A 19867-nucleotide genomic window follows, 5' to 3' on the forward strand; every position below is an offset into this window, starting at 1 on the left:
ATGCTAGCACAGTCAATGAGAATTCTGAAGTGTAGCGCGTTCGTTGCTTATTTGTTCCTTGCAGATTAGGTCCAGAAAATAATCTATAGCATGTCAATTGATGGTGCATTTTTGTCTACGTTTTTTATTCCTTCCACCCATTGACTTCATTAAGAAAAACACATGCTTTTTTGCATGTATTTATACCAGAAGATGCAGATTTGATGCAGAAAATGTTTGCACCAAATACTTAATGTGCGCACAAAGCCTAATTGTTCCTTGTTGAGCATTTCACCAAAAGAGCCAAATAACCTTAAATGAAGGCAGAATGACTTTACTTTTTGAAATCCATAGATTCTCTTTTCCTTCAAGGGCACCCCAGCCTTCTCCTGTGTACCGGCCATTCCTTAGATGTTTTCTATTATGTTTCCGTCTCTGTCTTATCTATACTTAGTTGAAGTTCAGTATTCTCCATATAAGTGAATTAATTGTGCCTTTTCTGCTTTTTTCAGTTTTAGGTTACACTGCAGATACAGACATATATGGCATGAAATGTTCCTGGTTGCTATTCATTGCTGTTCTGCATTGTAAATAGAGACATTCGCCATCTTCTTCATCAGTGAGATGTGAAGGAACACGTGTAGTGATGATAAAACATTGATAGAAGCTTGACCCGAGATTGTAACAATCATCTTTCGCTTTTTTTTTTGGTTCCTCCTCGAGATTCTCACCATTTCTTCTCCCCACCCCTGCCACTGCAGACATGAAAAGGCACTGCGCTAGTGAAAATGTAATTCTAGTTCTCACTTGTTTCCATAGCAACAGAACACAGAAATGAATAAACTAGTCATGTGGTGAAATGATCATTTCCTTCTCTTTCCTGCAAACCATAGAATTCTATCAGATGTTCCTGTACATCGCAGCTTCTAAAATCACCATAGTATAGCCCTGAATAGTATTCCTGCATTACTGCAGTTTGCTTCGTTGTTACAAGCTGGAAGCTGACTACTGGCCATTTACTGGAAGGTTTTCTTCTTTCTTTCATCCATTTTCTGCAGTCTCAATATTATCAGGATAAGATGGCTGCCTATAGTATTATTACACAATCTCCTAATATCACACGGTGTCTTGTCAATATAAATCTGGTAAAGTTACACATTAATACATTTTATGGTCAGACATATTACCAGGAATGCAATGGAAAGCAAAAAAATAAATAATTCCTTCCTAACCTCACAATGGAGACTAAACAGTTTTACTTTATATATGGCCCTGATATTAATTATAGTTGCTCTGTTACTAATCTCAAAGCTACAAGGGTCCATTGATGCATTTATATTGATTTGGACCCATATTCCATTACACCATTCATATAAATTATTGAATGTTCTCAGTGAGAGGAACAAAATTATAATCTTTTGATACCTTTTAATGACTAACTAAAATAAAATAAAGTGATGTTACAAAGCAAGCTTTCGAGACATCTCAGCTCCCTTCATCAGGCATAGTATCCATGGTACCATTCATATACTCACGTATTTTTCTAAGGAGGATTTGGAAACTGCTTTAGGCCCCCTTCACACTTCCGTGAAAAACACGCACGTGTGTTACGGGCCGTTTATCGGGTCCGTTTTCCGTTTTTGTGTCCGTTTTTATGGTCCGCGTGGCATCTGTGTGAATTGCGTATGCTAGCCGTGTTTGTGTGTAGAACGTCCGTGTGTGCGTGTGGAATTAACGTATATGTGTACGTGGAATGTCCGTGTGGAATGTCCGTGTGTGTGATGCACAATGTCGTTTATAAATGTCGGCTGACAGCCGACAGAGTTGCGCGATGAGAATGAACTCGGGTGAACTTCACCCGACTTCATCCTCATACCGCGGCTCTGTCTGTGTCGAGTACTGATTAGCGGTCACCTGTGAAGGGCTTACCGGTGACCGCTAATCCCCCGAGTGACTGAAGTTTCCCCCCCTCTCTCATACTCACCGTTCCCCGATCCCCGGCGCGGCGCTGCACGGCATTCACACTGCTGCGGCGGCTTTTACTATTTTGAAAAAGCCGGCCGCTCATTAAACAATCTCGTATTCCCTGCTTTACCCGCCCACAGGCGCCTATGATTGGTTAAAGGGATGAGGGCAAGATGTGACATAAAATATCGCATTCAAAGCAGACTACACCCTAATGAATAATGTATGAATAGGAGGACCAAGGGAATAATAGTCAAAAGGTCATAGTCAGGACCAATCAATTAGAAATAACATCAACGCTGCTTTTTTGCAAAAATATAACAAATATTTATTAAGTATAATAAATAGCAAAAAAGTGACATCAAAGAGTAATAAAGTGTACATAAAACAGAGATCAGGCTCAAAAAGGGGGGGTGTCACTGAAGTTCAAAACCAGGGATCCACCACCCATCAGGGGGGCAATATCAAGAATTGTAAGGGCATGACCTGATAGCCGCCTGAACAAAGGAATTTTTTCAATATCTCAATATAAATGCATCCACATTCCAGCAAACATCAAAAAATCAACATTTATATGGAGTCTGGTGACCGGAGGGTCAGGTCATAAGCCAAATATTGGTAGCATAGCAGGCAGGTAACAATAAACGGTATATGCAAAGTTATATTAGACAGTCCCTGTCCTGCACTCACCCATGATAGTAAAGTGGAACCCGAGAAAAACGTGCCCCGACGCGCACGTTTCGTTGTCTTCTTCGGGGGGCCGTGGTGTGATGTTCCATGCACTCAGCCGCGTTTAAATAAACCGCTTCAGTGCCAGGCCAGGCAGCGATTGGTCGCGTGCGGGGTGGGACTCCGGCAGTGGGCCGCGTCATAGGGCATTCCCGGAACCGACGTGAGCACTTCCTGTGTCGTCACACAGGGCGCGCGCGTCACTCCATATGGAAGCCGGCTGACGCGAACATACCTGGAGTCACAGCGCGCATGCGCTCCACAGCCGTGGCCATTGAAAGAATGGGCAAGAAAGAGGGCAAGTGAAAACGGGGGAAAGGTATACTCATATTCATATTAGAGGAAAACTCCACAAAACCAGACAATTAATGCAGGGGGTCCAGTTAAATTTAATGGCCCACCTGTTGCACAAGCTTATATACATAATAAGAAAAAGAGGACCAGCAAGCTTTTAAAGTGCAAAAATGTGACAGGTTTTTATTATAACAGGTGACAATTCATTACAGGATTAAAAACACTAAAAACAGAGACCATAGGAGAATGACAATGTCCTGTTACCCCCCATATCCCAACACACATGTTATGTCTGTAGACATAGGCATGGAAAAGGTATTGGCTATATCAGGGCACGATAAACAAATTGACACATATACAATTCAGTGTTAAGGCCAAATTAGGCTAGTAAATATGCAAAATGCCCAGATAGACGATTAAGGGAGTCATCACACTGGATGGGGAGGGGGACATGGAGCCAAGAATAACCGGCTCTAGATGGTAATCATAAAGGTCTCAGAGCATCCTCATACCAGCCCAACGTACGTTTCAATGATGATTTTCTTATCTTCTTCAGGGGAAAAGGTGCTGTAATGCATGCCCACCAAATGCCGGTTTATAAATGCGCGCCGATATGAGCCGGGATTCCCCGGAAGTGACGTATCGGCGCATGCGCAGGCCGCCGTCGCCGAGCCCAAGCGTCACTACGCCGTCACGCCAGTCAGCGCATGCGCGGGAGCGGGGACGCGTCACCATAGCTCCCGCGCATGCGCACGGCGTATAGACGGCAGCAATGACACCGGGCGAGGCGAGACGGACCGCGCACGCGCACAGACACAGCCGGGGAGACATATACCATATTACTACAACAGCGGCAAAAGAATTAATGCAGGAAAAATATGTGAGTCCAAAAGTGAAGCTGAAGTAGGAGGCTTCTGTGTATTTGTAGGAATATCCTTCTTGTTCTTCCCTCCTACACCGCTGCATAAATTATGAAGAGAGGTCACTATTTATCCTGAAAACAAAACAGGCAATGGTGACGCGTCCGTCTCGCCTCGCCCGGTGTCATTGCTGCCGTCTATACGCCGTGCGCATGCGCGGGAGCTATGGTGACGCGTCCCCGCTCCCGCGCATGCGCTGACTGGCGTGACGGCGCAGTGACGCTTGGGCTCGGTGACGGCGGCCTGCGCATGCGCCGATACGTCACTTCCGGGGAATCCCGGCTCATATCGGCGCGCATTTATAAACCGGCATTTGGTGGGCATGCATTACAGCACCTTTTCCCCTGAAGAAGATAAGAAAATCATCATTGAAACGTACGTTGGGCTGGTATGAGGATGCTCTGAGACTTTTATGATTACCATCTAGAGCCGGTTATTCTTGGCTCCATGTCCCCCTCCCCATCCAGTGTGATGACTCCCTTAATCGTCTATCTGGGCATTTTGCATATTTGCTAGCCTAATTTGGCCTTAACACTGAATTGTATATGTGTCAATTTGTTTATCGTGCCCTGATATAGCCAATACCTTTTCCATGCCTATGTCTACAGACATAACATGTGTGTTGGGATATGGGGGGTAACAGGACATTGTCATTCTCCTAAGGTCTCTGTTTTTAGTGTTTTTAATCCTGTAATGAATTGTCACCTGTTATAATAAAAACCTGTCACATTTTTGCACTTTAAAAGCTTGCTGGTCCTCTTTTTCTTATACTCATATTCATGCAGACCAGTGTTAAGAATAAAGAAAAATGCATGTGAGAGAAACATCCCATCTAACATTGCCCGACATAAACAGACATAGAAAAGAAACACCGGTAGTCACATCCATTACTAATATCAGTTAAAATCATGGACCTACACAAATCCAAATACAGTCTCAGTGGTAACAGATGTATACACGAGAGGATAGCAAAATAAGGGCATATACATATTGTCACATCCAAACAATGCTCAATAGATAACCGCACTGATCAATTTAGTGCGGGCATAGTCTCTGCATGATGGTATGGATGGAGTCCAGGTGCATATACCCACTTAATGCAAATATATATACGGGAGTATGCACAGTTCCCTCTTCAATGCTTTTTTCTCTCTCCTCTTTCTTCTCCATTGTCTCAGTCCTCCCATTGTCTGTGGATGTGACTACCAGTGTTTCTTTTCTATGTCTGTTTATGTCGGGCAATGTTAGATGGGATGTTTCTCTCACATGCATTTTTCTTTATTCTTAACACTGGTCTGCATGAATATGAGTATACCTTTCCCCCTTTTTCACTTGCCCCCTTTCTTGCCCATTCTTTCAATGGCCACGGCTGTGGAGCGCGTGCGCGCTGTGACTCCAGGTATGTTCGCGTCAGCCGGCTTCCGTACGGAGTGACGCGCGCGCCCTGTGTGACGACACAGGAAGTGCTCGCGTCGGTTCCGGGAATGCCCTATGACGCGGCCCACTGCTGGAGTCCCACCCCGCACGCGACCAATCGCTGCCCGGCCTGGCACTGAAGCGGTTTATTTAAACGCGGCTGAGTGCATGGAACATCACACCACGGCCCCCCGAAGAAGACAACGAAACGTGCGCGTCGGGGCACGTTTTTCTCGGGTTCCACTTTACTATCATGGGTGAGTGCAGGACAGGGACTGTCTAATATAACTTTGCATATACCGTTTATTGTTACCTGCCTGCTATGCTACCAATATTTGGCTTATGACCTGACCCTCCGGTCACCAGACTCCATATAAATGTTGATTTTTTGATGTTTGCTGGAATGTGGATGCATTTATATTGAGATATTGAAAAAATTCCTTTGTTCAGGCGGCTATCAGGTCATGCCCTTACGATTCTTGATATTGCCCCCCTGATGGGTGGTGGATCCCTGGTTTTGAACTTCAGTGACACCCCCCCTTTTTGAGCCTGATCTCTGTTTTATGTACACTTTATTACTCTTTGATGTCACTTTTTTGCTATTTATTATACTTAATAAATATTTGTTATATTTTTGCAAAAAAGCAGCGTTGATGTTATTTCTAATTGATTGGTCCTGACTATGACCTTTTGACTACTATTCCCTTGGTCCTCCTATTCATACGCCTATGATTGGTTGCAGTGAGACACGCCCCCGCGGTGAGTGCCAGGTGTCTCACTGCACCCAATCACAGCAGCCGGTGGGCGTGTCTATACTGTGCAGTAAAATAAATAAATAAATGATAAAAAAAAACGGCATGCTGTCCCCCCCAATTTCAATACCAGCCAGATAAAGCCATACGGCTGAAGGCTGGTATTCTCAGGATGGGAGCTCCACGTTATGGGGAGCCCCCCACCCTAACAATATCAGTCAGCAGTCGCCCAAAATTGCCACATACATTAGATGCGACAGTTCTGGGACTGTACCCAGCTCTTTCCGATTTGCCCTGGTGCGTTGGCAAATCGGGGTAATAAGGAGTTAATGGCAGCCCATAGCTGCCACTAAATCCTAGATTAATCATGTCAGGCGTCTCCCCGAGATGCCTTCCATGATTAATCTGGAAATTACTGTAAATAAACACACACACCCGAAAAAATCCTTCATTAGAAATAAAAAACACAAACATATACCCTCGTTCAACAATTTAATCAGCCCGAAAAAGCCCTCCATGTCCAGCGTCATCCAGGATGGTCCAGCATCGCTTCCAGCTCTGCTGCATGGAGGTGACTGGAGCGGCAGAAGACACCGCCGCTCCTGTCAGCTCCACGCAGCAAATGAAGAGTGCCGCGCGTCAGCTGAGCTGTCACTGAGGTTGCCCGCTGTCACTGGATCCAGCAGTGGCCGCGGGTAACCTCAGTGACAGCTCAGCTGATCGCGCGACACTCTTCATTTGCTGCGTGGAGCTGACAGGAGCGGCGGTATATTCTGCAGCTCCTGTCACCTCCATGCAGCAGAGCTGGATGCGACGCTGGACCATCCTGGATGACGCTGGACATGGAGGGCTTTTTCGGGCTGATTAAATTGTTGAACGAGGGTATATGTTTGTGTTTTTTATTTCTAATAAAGGATTTTTTTGGGTGTGTGTGTTTATTTACAGTAATTTCCAGATTAATCATGGAGGGTATCTCGGGGAGACGCCTGACATGATTAATCTAGGACTTATTGGCAGCTATGGGCTGCCATTAACTCCTTATTACCCCGATTTGCCAAAGCACCAGGGCAAATCGGGAAGAGCCGGGTTCAGTCCCAGAACTGTCGCATCTAATGTATGCGGCAATTCTGGGCGGCTGCTGACTGATATTGTTAGGGTGGGGGGCTCCCCATAACGTGGAGCTCCCCATCCTGAGAATACCAGCCTTCAGCCGTATGGCTTTATCTGGCTGGTATTGAAATAGGGGGGGACCGCACACCGTTTTTTTAAATTATTTATTTATTTATTTTATTGCACAGTATAGACACGCCCACCGGCTGCTGTGATTGGGTGCAGTGAGACACCTGTCACTCATCGTGGGGGCGTGTCTCACTGCAACCAATCATAGGCGCCTGTGGGCGGGTAAAGCAGGGAATACGAGATTGTTTAATGAGCGGCCGGCTTTTTCAAAATAGTAAAAGCTGCCGCAGCAGTGTGAACGCCGTGCAGCGCCGCGCCGGAGATCGGGGAACGGTGAGTATGAGAGAGGGGGGGAAACTGACCGACAGACTGTGAGAGAGGGACGGACAGACAGAGAGACCGACAGAGAGACAGAGACCGACCGACGGACTCAGGGACATTGACTGACATACACAGAAATAGAAAGAATAGCCGACATCACTAGAAATAAAAACACCAAACGGACACGGACTATAGGTAGATGCATACGTGTTTACTAACGTGTGTGCACATACCCATAGACTTTCATTGTGTCCACGTGTGCGTGCTCCGTGCAGATAACGGACATGCATCCGTGCAAAACGCAAACACATACGGATCACGGACACGCACACACGGACATAATGAAATAACGCACATGTGACCACAATCATAGATTAACATTGGTGCATGTTTGTCCGTGTCTCTGGTATATACGGAAACGGAACAAACACGCACGTGTTTCACGGACGTGTGAAGGGGGCCTTAGCAGGTGATTCTGACACTGTTCTTGTCACTGGTGTGCCCATTAAAAGGCCATGTCAAACATTTCATAGTTGGACTACTCCTACTGTAAAGAATCCCTCCGTAAACTGATGAAAGTAACATTCACTTAGGTCCTTTACTTATAGCAGAATAGTAATACACAAAACTTTTACACCCTGATTCATACTACAGCCTATTTTCACCCAAAATTTTATTATTTGATTAGTAAATGTGGAAAAATAGGTTTATGTTATAGGGCTTGTTTAAAGTTATGCTGCATTTACACCGAAAGATGGTTAAAGGGAACCTGTCACCAGATTTGGCGACTATAAGCTGTGGCCAGCACAAGTGAGCTCTTATATACAGCATTACAGAATACTGTATATAAGAGCCCAGGCAATGCTGTAGAATGTAAAACTCACTTTTATGATACTAACCTATTGGGACCGGCACTTTCTCTCTCGTGTCCGGCGCCTCCTGTCCGCTGCGATTGCTGTCTTCCTTTCGACTTAGCCAGAATGGATGACGTGTCCTACATCATCCACAAAAGTCTATATTGCGGTCCTGCACAGGCGCGCTTTGATCTGCCCTGCTCAGGGCAGATCAAAGTATTGTAGTGCAGATACACATTACAGTACTTTGATCTGCCCTGAATAGGGCAGATCAAAGCATACCTGCAATGGACAGCAATGCTGACTTGTGTGGATGACGTAGGACACGTCATCCATTCTGGGCTGGGTCGAAGGAGGACAGCAATTGCAGCAGAGAGAACGCACCGGACCGGAGAGAGGAGGCCCTGGACTGGAAAGCACCGTCACCCATGAGACCGGACTGCCCCCCTGCGTGAGTATGATAAAAGTGATTTTTACATTTTACAGCGCGGCCTGGCTCTTACATACTGTATTCTGGAGTGCTTGTTATAAAAGCTCACTGGTGGTGGCCGCAGCTTATAGTCGCCAAATCTGGTGACAGGTTCCCTTTGAGCGTTCTTAAGAGCACTCGTTGCAGAATAATTTGCCAGTGCCGATCACTCATTGAAGTGAAATGATCTTTTGGTTTTCATAAAAGATCATTGTTTTCCACAGTGGATTGTTCTGTGTAAACAGGACTCACATTGCTGAGAACAGTGGCAGCCTATGTGCACTGAGTGATCTATCACAGATCGCTCAGTGCACATAATTTATGGTGGTCTACCTGTGTAATTGGGCTATTAAATTAATGCTGATCTTTAAATGCTTACTGATAAGCAGTTGCTTAGTGCTGCTGGTCTGTTCGTGTAAACAGACACTTAGAAAAATCTATTTGTCTTATCCTTTCAGTTGGCAGCTTGGTAGTATTTTAGAGCAGGGATGAACAACATGTTTAGTCCAAGTTCCACTTTGTCATACTGAAGCAATCTGAAGGGCCACAAAATAATGAAAAGCGGGACATATATGAATACATCAGCAGAACCCCCAGCAGTTCATTAATACATCATCAGAACCAAGTTTTGAGTATTTGAGAGGGGTTTGGAGAGTTTCTGCCCAAAAAATCAATGTGATCACACCCAAAATTACACTGAATTTTTGGAGCGGAAACTCAACTAATTCCTCCTCACAATCTCAAAACTAAAGGGTACTTTACACGCTACGATCTCGCTAGCGAGATCGCTAGCAAGCGTACCCGCCCCCGTCGGTTGTGCATCACAGGCAAATCGCTGCCCGTGGCGCACAACATCGCTTACACCCGTCACACGGACTTACCTTCCCTGCGATGTTGGTGTGGCCGGCGAACCACCTCCTTCCTAATGGGGCGGTTCGTGCAGCGTCACTGCGACGTCACACGGCAGCCGTCCAATAGAAGCGGAGGGGCGGAGATGAGCGGGACGAACATCCCGCCCACCTCCTTCCTTCCTCATTGCAGGCGGCCGCAGGTACGAGGTTGTTCCTCGTTCCTGCGGTGTCACACATAGCGATGTGTGCAGCCACAGGACCGAGAAACAACCTCGCTACTGACCAGACAATGATTTATGGTAAATGAACGACGTCTCACAGACGAACGATTTTTGCCTCTTTTGCGATCGTTTAAGGTTGCTCATAGGTGTTACATGCTGCGACATCGCTAACGATGCCGGATGTGCATCACAAACACCGTAATCCCGACGATATATCGTTAGCGATGTCGCAGCGTGTAAATGGCCCTTAAGTTTTGAGGATTTTTCAGTTTTATCCTGAAGCAAATTATGGATTGCTACATGATCAGAACCACCATCATTACATGAATACAGAGCCAGAAACACTGACAGTCCATGAATGCAGTGTCAGAACAACCACCAGTACAGGAATACATCACCAAGCTTTGTTCAGTGATCAATTGCAATTTCAGATCAGCTCCATATACACTTGTATCACATGAGTATGCAACTCCCAATACGGCCTTAACAATGATATGGAAATACTGGGAGTTGTCATTAGCAGCCATCATCAGACTGCATACAATACAGGAACCACAGTCAGTATCACAAATAAACTGTCAGTATCACAAATAAATATTTACATCCAGGCACCTTATAGATGGCATCTTCTCTGATTGAAGTCATTATCATCTTTTCTGTCTTTGATCATTTTGCCGTAGTAAAAACACCATGATGAGATTTCACGCTCAGAGTTAATTTATCCAGACTTCCATTTTTCTCCGGCCTGCTGCAGCACTTATCAACACTGTGCCCTTAAAAGTAAAAGTATAATTATACTGCCATATAAATAAAAATATCTCCCATAGTGTGCCCCCCCTGAATAAATAAATGCCCCTTGTTATGCAACCTGCACAAAACATCCCTCATACACTGCTTCTCACTATACTATCTATCCACATTGAACCTCTCCATAATGTTCCCACACACTGAACCTCTTCATAATATTCCATCCACATTTCTTCTCTCTACAATATTTCCCCCCACACTGCTCCTCTGTGTGATGTCCCCCCACATTGCCCTTCTCTGAATATCCCACCACATTGCCCCTCTATGTAATATACTTCCACACTGTCTTTCTTCATAATATCCTCCCACACTTCTCTGTAATATTCCCACACACTGCCCCACTTCATAATATCCCCTCACACAACTCCTCTCTGTAATGTACCCCTCACACAGCTCCTCTTCATAATATTCCCCCCATACTGCCCCACTCCATAATCTTCTCCACAGAACCTTCCCCTCTCCATAATGTTTCCCACACATCCTGTCCTTTTCCATAATGTCCCCCACACACCCTACCCCTCTCCATAATGTCCTCTGCATACCCTGTCCCTCTGCATTCTGTACCTACTTCAAAATTCCTGCTCATCCTCCTACTCCCCGTTGTTCGATAAGGTGCCCTAATAGTAACACCAAGTGTTCCTGTTCTCTGCATGCCACACAACATCCTTTGGAGGCGTCTTATGTTGTGCAGGCCTGTATTAAAATATATATTTACATGAATCCACACCACCTAACGCTTTTGGTATTATTATTTGATAATCATGTCCATCTTTTTAATCTTTGTGAAAAATACAATATAAAATCTTTAATCTCAGATCACTTTAGGAAACATGTTTCTCTATTTGCACAGTACTACACCTAATGAGTCAACAGACATACAACTCATGCGATTTACACATCAACTAAGGCAAAACTACTAATCCTATTCTTATTCATGTCTATGACTACTAGGATGTTATTAATTTAATGGATTATTATAATTGCTCAATTATACAGAATTGTAGATGCTGCATTTTCAGTGCATCATAATTATCCATCCTTTTTGCTGACTTGGAAACAATAGCAAGAATTCCACACTTATGTATTACATGTCAATAGCCTTTTATGATTAGCCTCTTCCAAAACACAAAGATTATCAACATAAATTGATCAGTAGTCTGGGTTTTGCACCAGAGAACTCTCTTTTTGAGCTACACCATATTTATTGTGTTTTAGACACTATTTGCATCGGGGCAGACAGTGGGGCATATCCTCACTGAAAAGGATGTATCTTATCAGTAAGCTAGCACATCACAGCAAAATTGTGGAGCTTATTTCTAGCTTGAAGTAAGCAAACTAAAATGTGATGTAAACGTAGACTAAACATTCTTAAAATTAGACACATTTAGTAAACAGTGTACCACTATGATAAATTGGGGCAATTTAAGACTGTCTAGTCTAAGTCTGCACTGTCTAAGAATTAGACAGTATTGATAAATCTGCCCCATTATGGTTAACTAACAAACGCAATTAAAGAATTGGATTAAAGTATTGACCTCTAACTCCATCCACTGCACTCTCCCTTCCCCCACCTTTTGATTCACAACTAAGTGTATGCCATAGCTGCCAATCGTTTAATTACTCACGCCTTTGTGTTGTCTAAAAACTTTAAAAAGAAAACTTTAAGTAGCAGTTCTACTATCTCACTGTGCAATGCAATACATTGTGCATGTAACGTGTAAAATATACACTACATGGTAAAACAACACACTATCTGTAATTTGCACTTTACTCAATCTTATCCATGAGTTGGGGGTTCTGACAAACAATATTTATTAATCTCATATGACTTGACAGATAGGTAAAATAGTTACAACCACACTGTGGAATATTGGGTATATGACCCTGGAAATTGACCTGAGGTGCAGTCTATAAAATACACCGAAGGCAGGCGCACGCCAAATAAAGCATATAAAGCATACAAAAAAGTGGGGGTACTTTATGGACCTGTCTCAATGTTTGAGCTGAGCAAAAACGTCATATTTGAGAAGGGGCATTAAAGTCCCTCCAATTTTTGTATGCTTTATTTCATGTGCTGCCTGTTTTCTTAGGTAGGAAGGAAGAAAGAAAGAAAGAAAGAAAGGTAGGAAGAAAAGAAGCAAGCAAGGAAGGAAGGAAGAAAAGAAGAAAGGAAGAAAGGAAGAAAGAAAAGAAGAAATTAAGGAAGAAAGGAAAGAAGAAAAGAAGGAAGGAATAAAGGGAGAAAAGAAGAAATGAAGGAAGGAAGAAAAGAGGGAAGGAAGGAAGGAAGAAAAGAAGAAATTAAAGAAGGAAAGAAGAAAAGAAGGAAGTAATCAAGGGAGAAAAGAAGAAATGAAGGAAGGAAAAAAAGAGGGAAGGAAGAAAAGAAGGAAGGAAGGAAGAAAAGAAGAAATGAAAGAAGGTAATAAGAAAAGAAGGAAGGAAGGAAGAAAAGAAGAAATGAAAGAAGGTAATAAGAAAAGAAGGAAGGAAGGAAGAAAAGAAATGAAAGAAGGTAATAAGAAAAGAAAGAAGGAAGAAATGAAAGAAGGTAATAAGGAAAGAAGGAAGGAAGGAAGAGAAGAGATGAAAGAAGGTAATAAGAAAAGAAAGAAGGAAGAAATGAAAGAAGGCAATAAGAAAAGAAGGAAGGAAGGAAGAAAAGAAATGAAAGAAGGTAATGAGAAAAGAAAGAAGGAAGAAATGAAAGAAGGTAATAAGAAAAGAAGGAAGGAAGATAAGAAAAAAGAAAGGAAGGAGTTAAGTGAGAAAGGAAGGAAGGAAGATATAAATTTATAAAAAAAACATGGCAGCATGTTCATGGCTTGAGGAAAGCTCAGAATTTAAAGAGCCAGAATATGGCACATACATGGGTGAAAAAGACCACAGTTTCAATATTCCATGCCTGGAGTACTGCCATTTTTGCTGTATGCATATGAAAGATATTAAATTGAGTGAGGCTTACACCCTTTGCTTTAATCTTAATATGGTTTAATTGTGTATAGATAGATAGATAGATAGATAGATAGATAGATAGATAGATAATTTGCAGTTTCTAATTATCCTAATGAAAAAAAAAGAGGATTTGTCCCAACATAAAAATATGCCTCCCCATGGTGCGGTGCTGATGCATTACAGAATAGGATGGATGACTTGCAGCATGCCTAACCTCAGTACATAGTCATCTTTTTTGTTTTACATGCTGGAAAAGAGAAACCAAATTATGGGAAATGATTTGTTCCTCTCTGCTGTTAATGATTCCCAATTCATTTTATGGGCCCAATTAAACAGAGAGTGATAATTCAGGAAGAAATTGCTGTCTGCATTATTGAGTCTAAGTGTAATGTAATAATACAGTTAGGAAGACACATGATTTAAAGATATAATAGAATGCAATGCTGTAAATGATATTTAATTGATACCTTCCTACTCAGCTGAATAGATCTGGATTTTAGATTATGCAGATATCCTCTCCCATAGGATGTTTCTTATTATCAGTAAGACTAAGGCCCAATTCATCATATGTGTGTGGGGGGTTTAAGTCATTTATCTTTTTTTGTCATGGCAATCGCTGACATTCATTGCACCAAAGTCATCAAAATGGCTCATGCAATTCATGAATTTGGTGCAAAGTCAAAAAAGGGCTTCCTTCTTGTCATTAACGTTTTTTCGCAATTTTATTGAGCAAAAACATCATCTCTTTTTTAAATGTCCCGAAAAAGTTGCGACTTTCAAAATATACAAAAAACTACACCAGGGGGCGACTGGAGTAGAGCTGCGCCAAATTTTACGACTTTTCAAAAGGTCGCAATTGATGAATCAGTCTAAAACATCTGGAATTATGATACTCTGCCCACAAAACGAAAACAATACAGAAAACAGGCGAGCACATATAAATAGGTTTAAAAAAAGAGCACAAATTACACAATGAATCGGGTGCAAACAAAAAAATGTCTGGGTGCAAACAAAAAAAAGAGAGTGTGTGCGGCCATGTCTGTTAGTGACAGTCATCACATCAGCACGTCCTACATAGCCACATGTCCTGGAGTAGCTGGATGGAGACAATCGGGGGGGTTGAGTGAGGTTGCTGCTGACTTCCCCATTTTACAATTATGTGTCTATGTGTGCACGTATGATCTGTATCTATGTATGTCAGTGTATATGTCTGTATATTTTTGTCTGTTTCTATGTATTTTTGTGAATTTGTCTCCAAGAATGTATATGTACGTATGCCTGTATGTGTACATATCTGTATATGTGCGTGTCTGTGTATGCATGGGATCCACTGAGACTCTTTCGTCCAGGGCCCATGACACCCTGGAGCCAGCTCTGATCTGGTCAGCACGTGACTGTATGTATCCAAATAATTTACTTGCAGTCACACACCCATCGCTTCCAGTGCTGGTATTTAGACCACTTTACACACAGAGATAAATCTTTGGCAGATCTGAGGTTGCAGTGAAATCATGGACATATTCTTCCATTTGTACACAGCCACAAACCTGGCACTGATTGTCCACAATTTCACTGCAACCACAGATCTGCCGCAAATTTATCTCTATGTGTAAGGCCCCTTTCACACGTCAGTGATTCTGGTACGTTTGTGCTTTTTTTTAAATGTACCAGAATCACTGGCATACGCAGACCCATTATAATGAATGGGTCTGCTCACACGTCAGTGATTTGTCACTGCACGTGTCTCCGTGCGGCGTACCCGCGTGTGCGTGATTGCCGCACGGAGACATGTCCATTTTTTTCTGGCATCACTGATTTTCCACGGACCACGCAGTGGTGTGGTCCATGAAACACGTGCCAGAAAAAAAACGTGCTTTTAAAATAAAAATCATTTTTACTCACCCGGCGTCCAGCGATGTCCTCTGCAGCCTGTTCTCCCTGCTCCTTCTGAGCCGGCTCATTATTGTCACGCATATTCATTATGCGCGACACAGCCAACCCGGAAGCAGCTGCTGCGGGGGTCACCGCCGGCCGGATGCTGCACCGCGGGAGCGATCAGCACCATGGAGAGCGGGAGCGCGCACAGGTGAGTTGTTTTCTAAGTGCAATCACGAGCCACGGAGAACGGAGCCTGGATTGCACTTAGACAACCCACGTGTGCCGTGAATCACGGCACACGCAGGGACATGTGCGTGTTTTACACACCAGTGAAAAACGTCATTGTTTTTCACTGACGTGTGAAACGGGCCTAAAGTGGCCTTTAGAGAATCCTCACAGTAAGCATGATGCGACGATTCTGCAGTCATATAGAGTGACACGTAGAGGGACTGCAAACGTGTAGCATAAGGCCAAACAACCCCTTTAAGTCTTGGAGATAAATAAAATGACCGATAGATATAGAATCTTTATAAGATATACAGTATATTCTGTGCGATTATCTGTGTTTCAATAATTTTTATTAATCTCTAGGCAAAGTAAAGAATTGAACAACATTTTTGAGATTTTTTGAGTAAGCATTTGTCAATACATATAATATAACATTTGAACTAAGCATAAAGATTAACAATATCTTGGAGGGGGGGGAGGAAAGATGGGGTGGAAAAATTAAGGAAAAGGTTTTTTATTTGGGGAAACAAGGGAACAGGGATGGAGAAGTTGGAAGTTGAAAGGATAAGGAAGAACAATATCTGCATACAGTCCTGAGTTACTTGAACATATTGTTGTTCTTTTGTTCTGGAGTAGACTTTATTACAGATCCTCTAGACTGTAAAGTGAGTGACATGACTTCACCAAATATACTTTTTTCAAATGTGAATCTTCTATAATATTATATCACTGCATCTTATAATTGTATTCCAGAAATATTGATGTTAATCACGTCCTTCTTTTTAATTTGTTGAATTGTAAGTTTTTGTTATTTATTACTACCAGCCTTGATTCTGAACTCATTATGCTTTTGTCATCCACAGCCGTGCCTAAAGTTAATGTAAGCTTTCAAGAACTTACAGTCCTGGAAGGTAACAATTCCATAGTGTACTGTGAAGCCACCGGACTACCGGATCCCAATGTCTCCTGGGATATATCTCAGATTAAGTCTAATACTTCGGTAAGCACTAGCAAAAAAGACACCTAGTCTTGTTTATGAGCAAAATATGTCATTATTACTATTATTATTATTATTGTATCTTCTTCAGATACAAACTGTAAAGCATCGCGCTTACCTCACATTGAAGAATGTGACATCACTCGACAACACAAAAACTCTTGTTTGTATTGCTGAAAATGGAGTGGGTGAAGAACAAGTATTTGTGGAGCTCAATGTACATTGTAAGTAAGGACTTATTAGAGACTTCGTTAACATTTAAAGGGAATCTGTCAGCAGGTTTTTGCTGCATTATCTGAGAGCAGCATAATGTAGAGAAAGACTCCAGTGATGAATATTTTACTGGGCTACTTGCTGTCAGTTTGATAAAATCACTGATTTATCTACTGTAGATCTAGCAGTTCTATTAATGCTCAGCTCTATATAACCCTGCCCACACCACTGATTAGTAGCTTTCTGCCCATTGTACACACAAAGCTACTAATCAGTGGTGGGGACGGGGATATACAAAGCTCATGAATATGGAGGGCTACCTAGCAGCAGGTTTACTAGTCCTTTACTGGTAGTCTCCTGTTAATAAAACAATGATTTTACTAAAACTACAACAAGCAGCCAAGTAAGAGACACATTGATGGAATAAGGGTCCCTGTCTCTACATCATGCTGGTTTTCCATTAAGAGGAAAAAAAACTGGTGACACATTTTCTCATGTGATATTCATTGTAGATTAATATTCCTTTCTCCTGAAGACATTTTTACTGAATATAGAGTATGAGTATGACCATTACACAACAAACTTGAGGTTCTGAAAGGTTTCTCTCTGCTCTACCTTTTATACCTTTTACAATACTTTCATCAAACTTTTATGGTTCATGAAATGTCAGATATAATTTTGATGCATTCTAGATATTAAAAGTGTAAAATGTTAAAACCAAGACATGGCACCTATCTTAAAATTAGCTATCTGTGATGTAGTTTGACCCTTGTTGCAAGCCTACTATGACATTCCTAATGTCACCATAGCCTTCTGAGCTGCCCCTAGATGGAGAACCGCAATGATCTATGGCAGTATTTATCAACTCCAGCCCTCAAGGCCCACCAATAGTGCATGTTTTTTAGGATTTCCTTACTATTGCAGTGATGACAATTTAATCATCTGCACAGGAGATGATGTAAACACCGCATTGCTAATGAAATCCTGAAAACATGCACTATTGGTGGTCCTTAAGGACTGGTGTTGGGGAACACTGATCTATAGAACAGTGGCCTTCAACCTGTCGCTCAACAGCTGTTGTAAAATTGCAATTTCAATCCTGCTTTGACAGTCAATGGTTTTATGGACTGTGAGCACATTCAATAGATCCGCGTCTCATTACCGAATGATTGTGACCATGTTGGATAGACCCACAAGGTCCTATTAAGGCTACATTCACATGACAGTCCCGTTTTTGTGGACCGCAAAAAACGGTCCTGTTTTTCTATAGGTGCATCCGTGTGACATACATATTCATTCCGTATATGGTCCGTGTGTCATACTTGTGCCTTCCTTTTTTTGCGGACCACAAAAAAACAAAACAAGGGTTACATACAGTCAAAAGGTAGAAAGATAGATATATAGATCGATAGAGGGATAGATAGATAGAGGGACAGATAGATAGATAGATAGAGGGACAGATAGATAGATAGATAGTTGAGAAAGACATATATTATGTTCCACTCTCCAGCATTTTGTAATCTTGCACCCTTTAATGTCTTTCACATGGCACTAAAGAGTGTTTAGCCAAAAAAATAAATAATTTTAAAAAATACATGGGGTCCCCCCTATCTTTTGTAGCCAGCTAAGGTAAAGCAGACAGCTGCAGCCTGCAGACCACAGCTGGCTGCTTCACCTTGGCTGGTAATCCAAAACAGAGGGCACCCCACGCTGTTATTTTAAATTAAATAAATAATTGAAAACAAAAAACATGGGGTCCCCCCCGAATTGGATCACCAGCAAAGGTAAAGCGGACAGCTGGGGTCTGGTATTCTCAGACTAGGGAGGTCTACGGTTATTGAACCCCCCGCAGCCTGAAAATAGCAGACCCCAGCAGCCCTAGTAGTGGAGCATCCATAAGATGCGCCAATCCTTGTGATTCGCCGCAGCTCATCCCGTTGTCCTGGTGCAGTGGCAAACGGGGTAATATATGGGGTTGATACCAGCTGTGTAATATCACCTGGCATCAAGCCCTGGGGTTAGTGTTGTCAGAAATGAATGCAAAAAGGAAGGAAAGGATCCGGCACCAATACCTCTGAATAAAATGTCGAAGCTTTATTGGCAAATAATAAAAAGGTTCCATCCGTGTAAACAAAAGGAGGGAGTTATCCCATGGAAACTTTACGTGTTTCGGACTTCCATATTAAAAGCAAAGAGTCCTTAATCACTTATGATTAAGGACTCTTTGCTTTTAATATGGAAGTCCGAAACGCGTAAAGTTTCCATGGGATAACTCCCTCCTTTTGTTTACACGGATGGAACCTTTTTAATATTTGCCAATAAAGCTTCGACATTTTATTCAGAGGTATTGGTGCCGGATCCTTTCCTTCCTTTTTGCATTCATTTCTAAACCGGATGGGACGTACCGGTGGATCCCAGGCACCCGCAAGGACTGGCAGCCCGAGGAACAGGTGAGCTGAGGATACCCTCATCTCTACTGTTAGTGTTGTCAGAGCATCAGATACCCGACATCACTAACCCAGTCAGTAATAAAAAAATAGACAACAAACAATTTTTTATTTGAAACAACACTCCACAACTTGTTCTCTCTTTCACCAATTTATTGAAAAGAAAAAACAAATCCGGGTCCAGCGTAATCCAATAAGGGGGTCCCACGACGATCCATACTCACTGTCCCAGTCAATGAAGAACAGAATGTTTCCTATTGGCTAGGAGAGTAGTGCAGTGATCTGATCTAACAATATTAGGTCAGACCAGGTCACTGCAGGGAATGACGAGCGCCAACGTGATGAGGTTAGCTAGGTACACTACCTGCGGTGATGAACGCCACTGAACTTGT

General features: G+C 42.6%; 1 protein-coding gene across 1 annotated transcript in view; it reads left to right on the forward strand.

Annotated features, from left to right (window-relative positions):
• The window catches only part of NTRK2 (neurotrophic receptor tyrosine kinase 2), a 426971-nt gene that overhangs the window by 56836 nt on the left and 350268 nt on the right, over positions 1-19867 (forward strand). Inside the window, 2 exon segments of the mRNA XM_075318432.1 lie at positions 16682-16818; positions 16907-17039. Of these exon segments, the coding sequence (XP_075174547.1) occupies positions 16682-16818; positions 16907-17039 (270 nt within the window).

Source organism: Anomaloglossus baeobatrachus, chromosome 1 (assembly GCF_048569485.1).
Source record: "Anomaloglossus baeobatrachus isolate aAnoBae1 chromosome 1, aAnoBae1.hap1, whole genome shotgun sequence".
NCBI lineage: Eukaryota > Metazoa > Chordata > Amphibia > Anura > Aromobatidae > Anomaloglossus > Anomaloglossus baeobatrachus.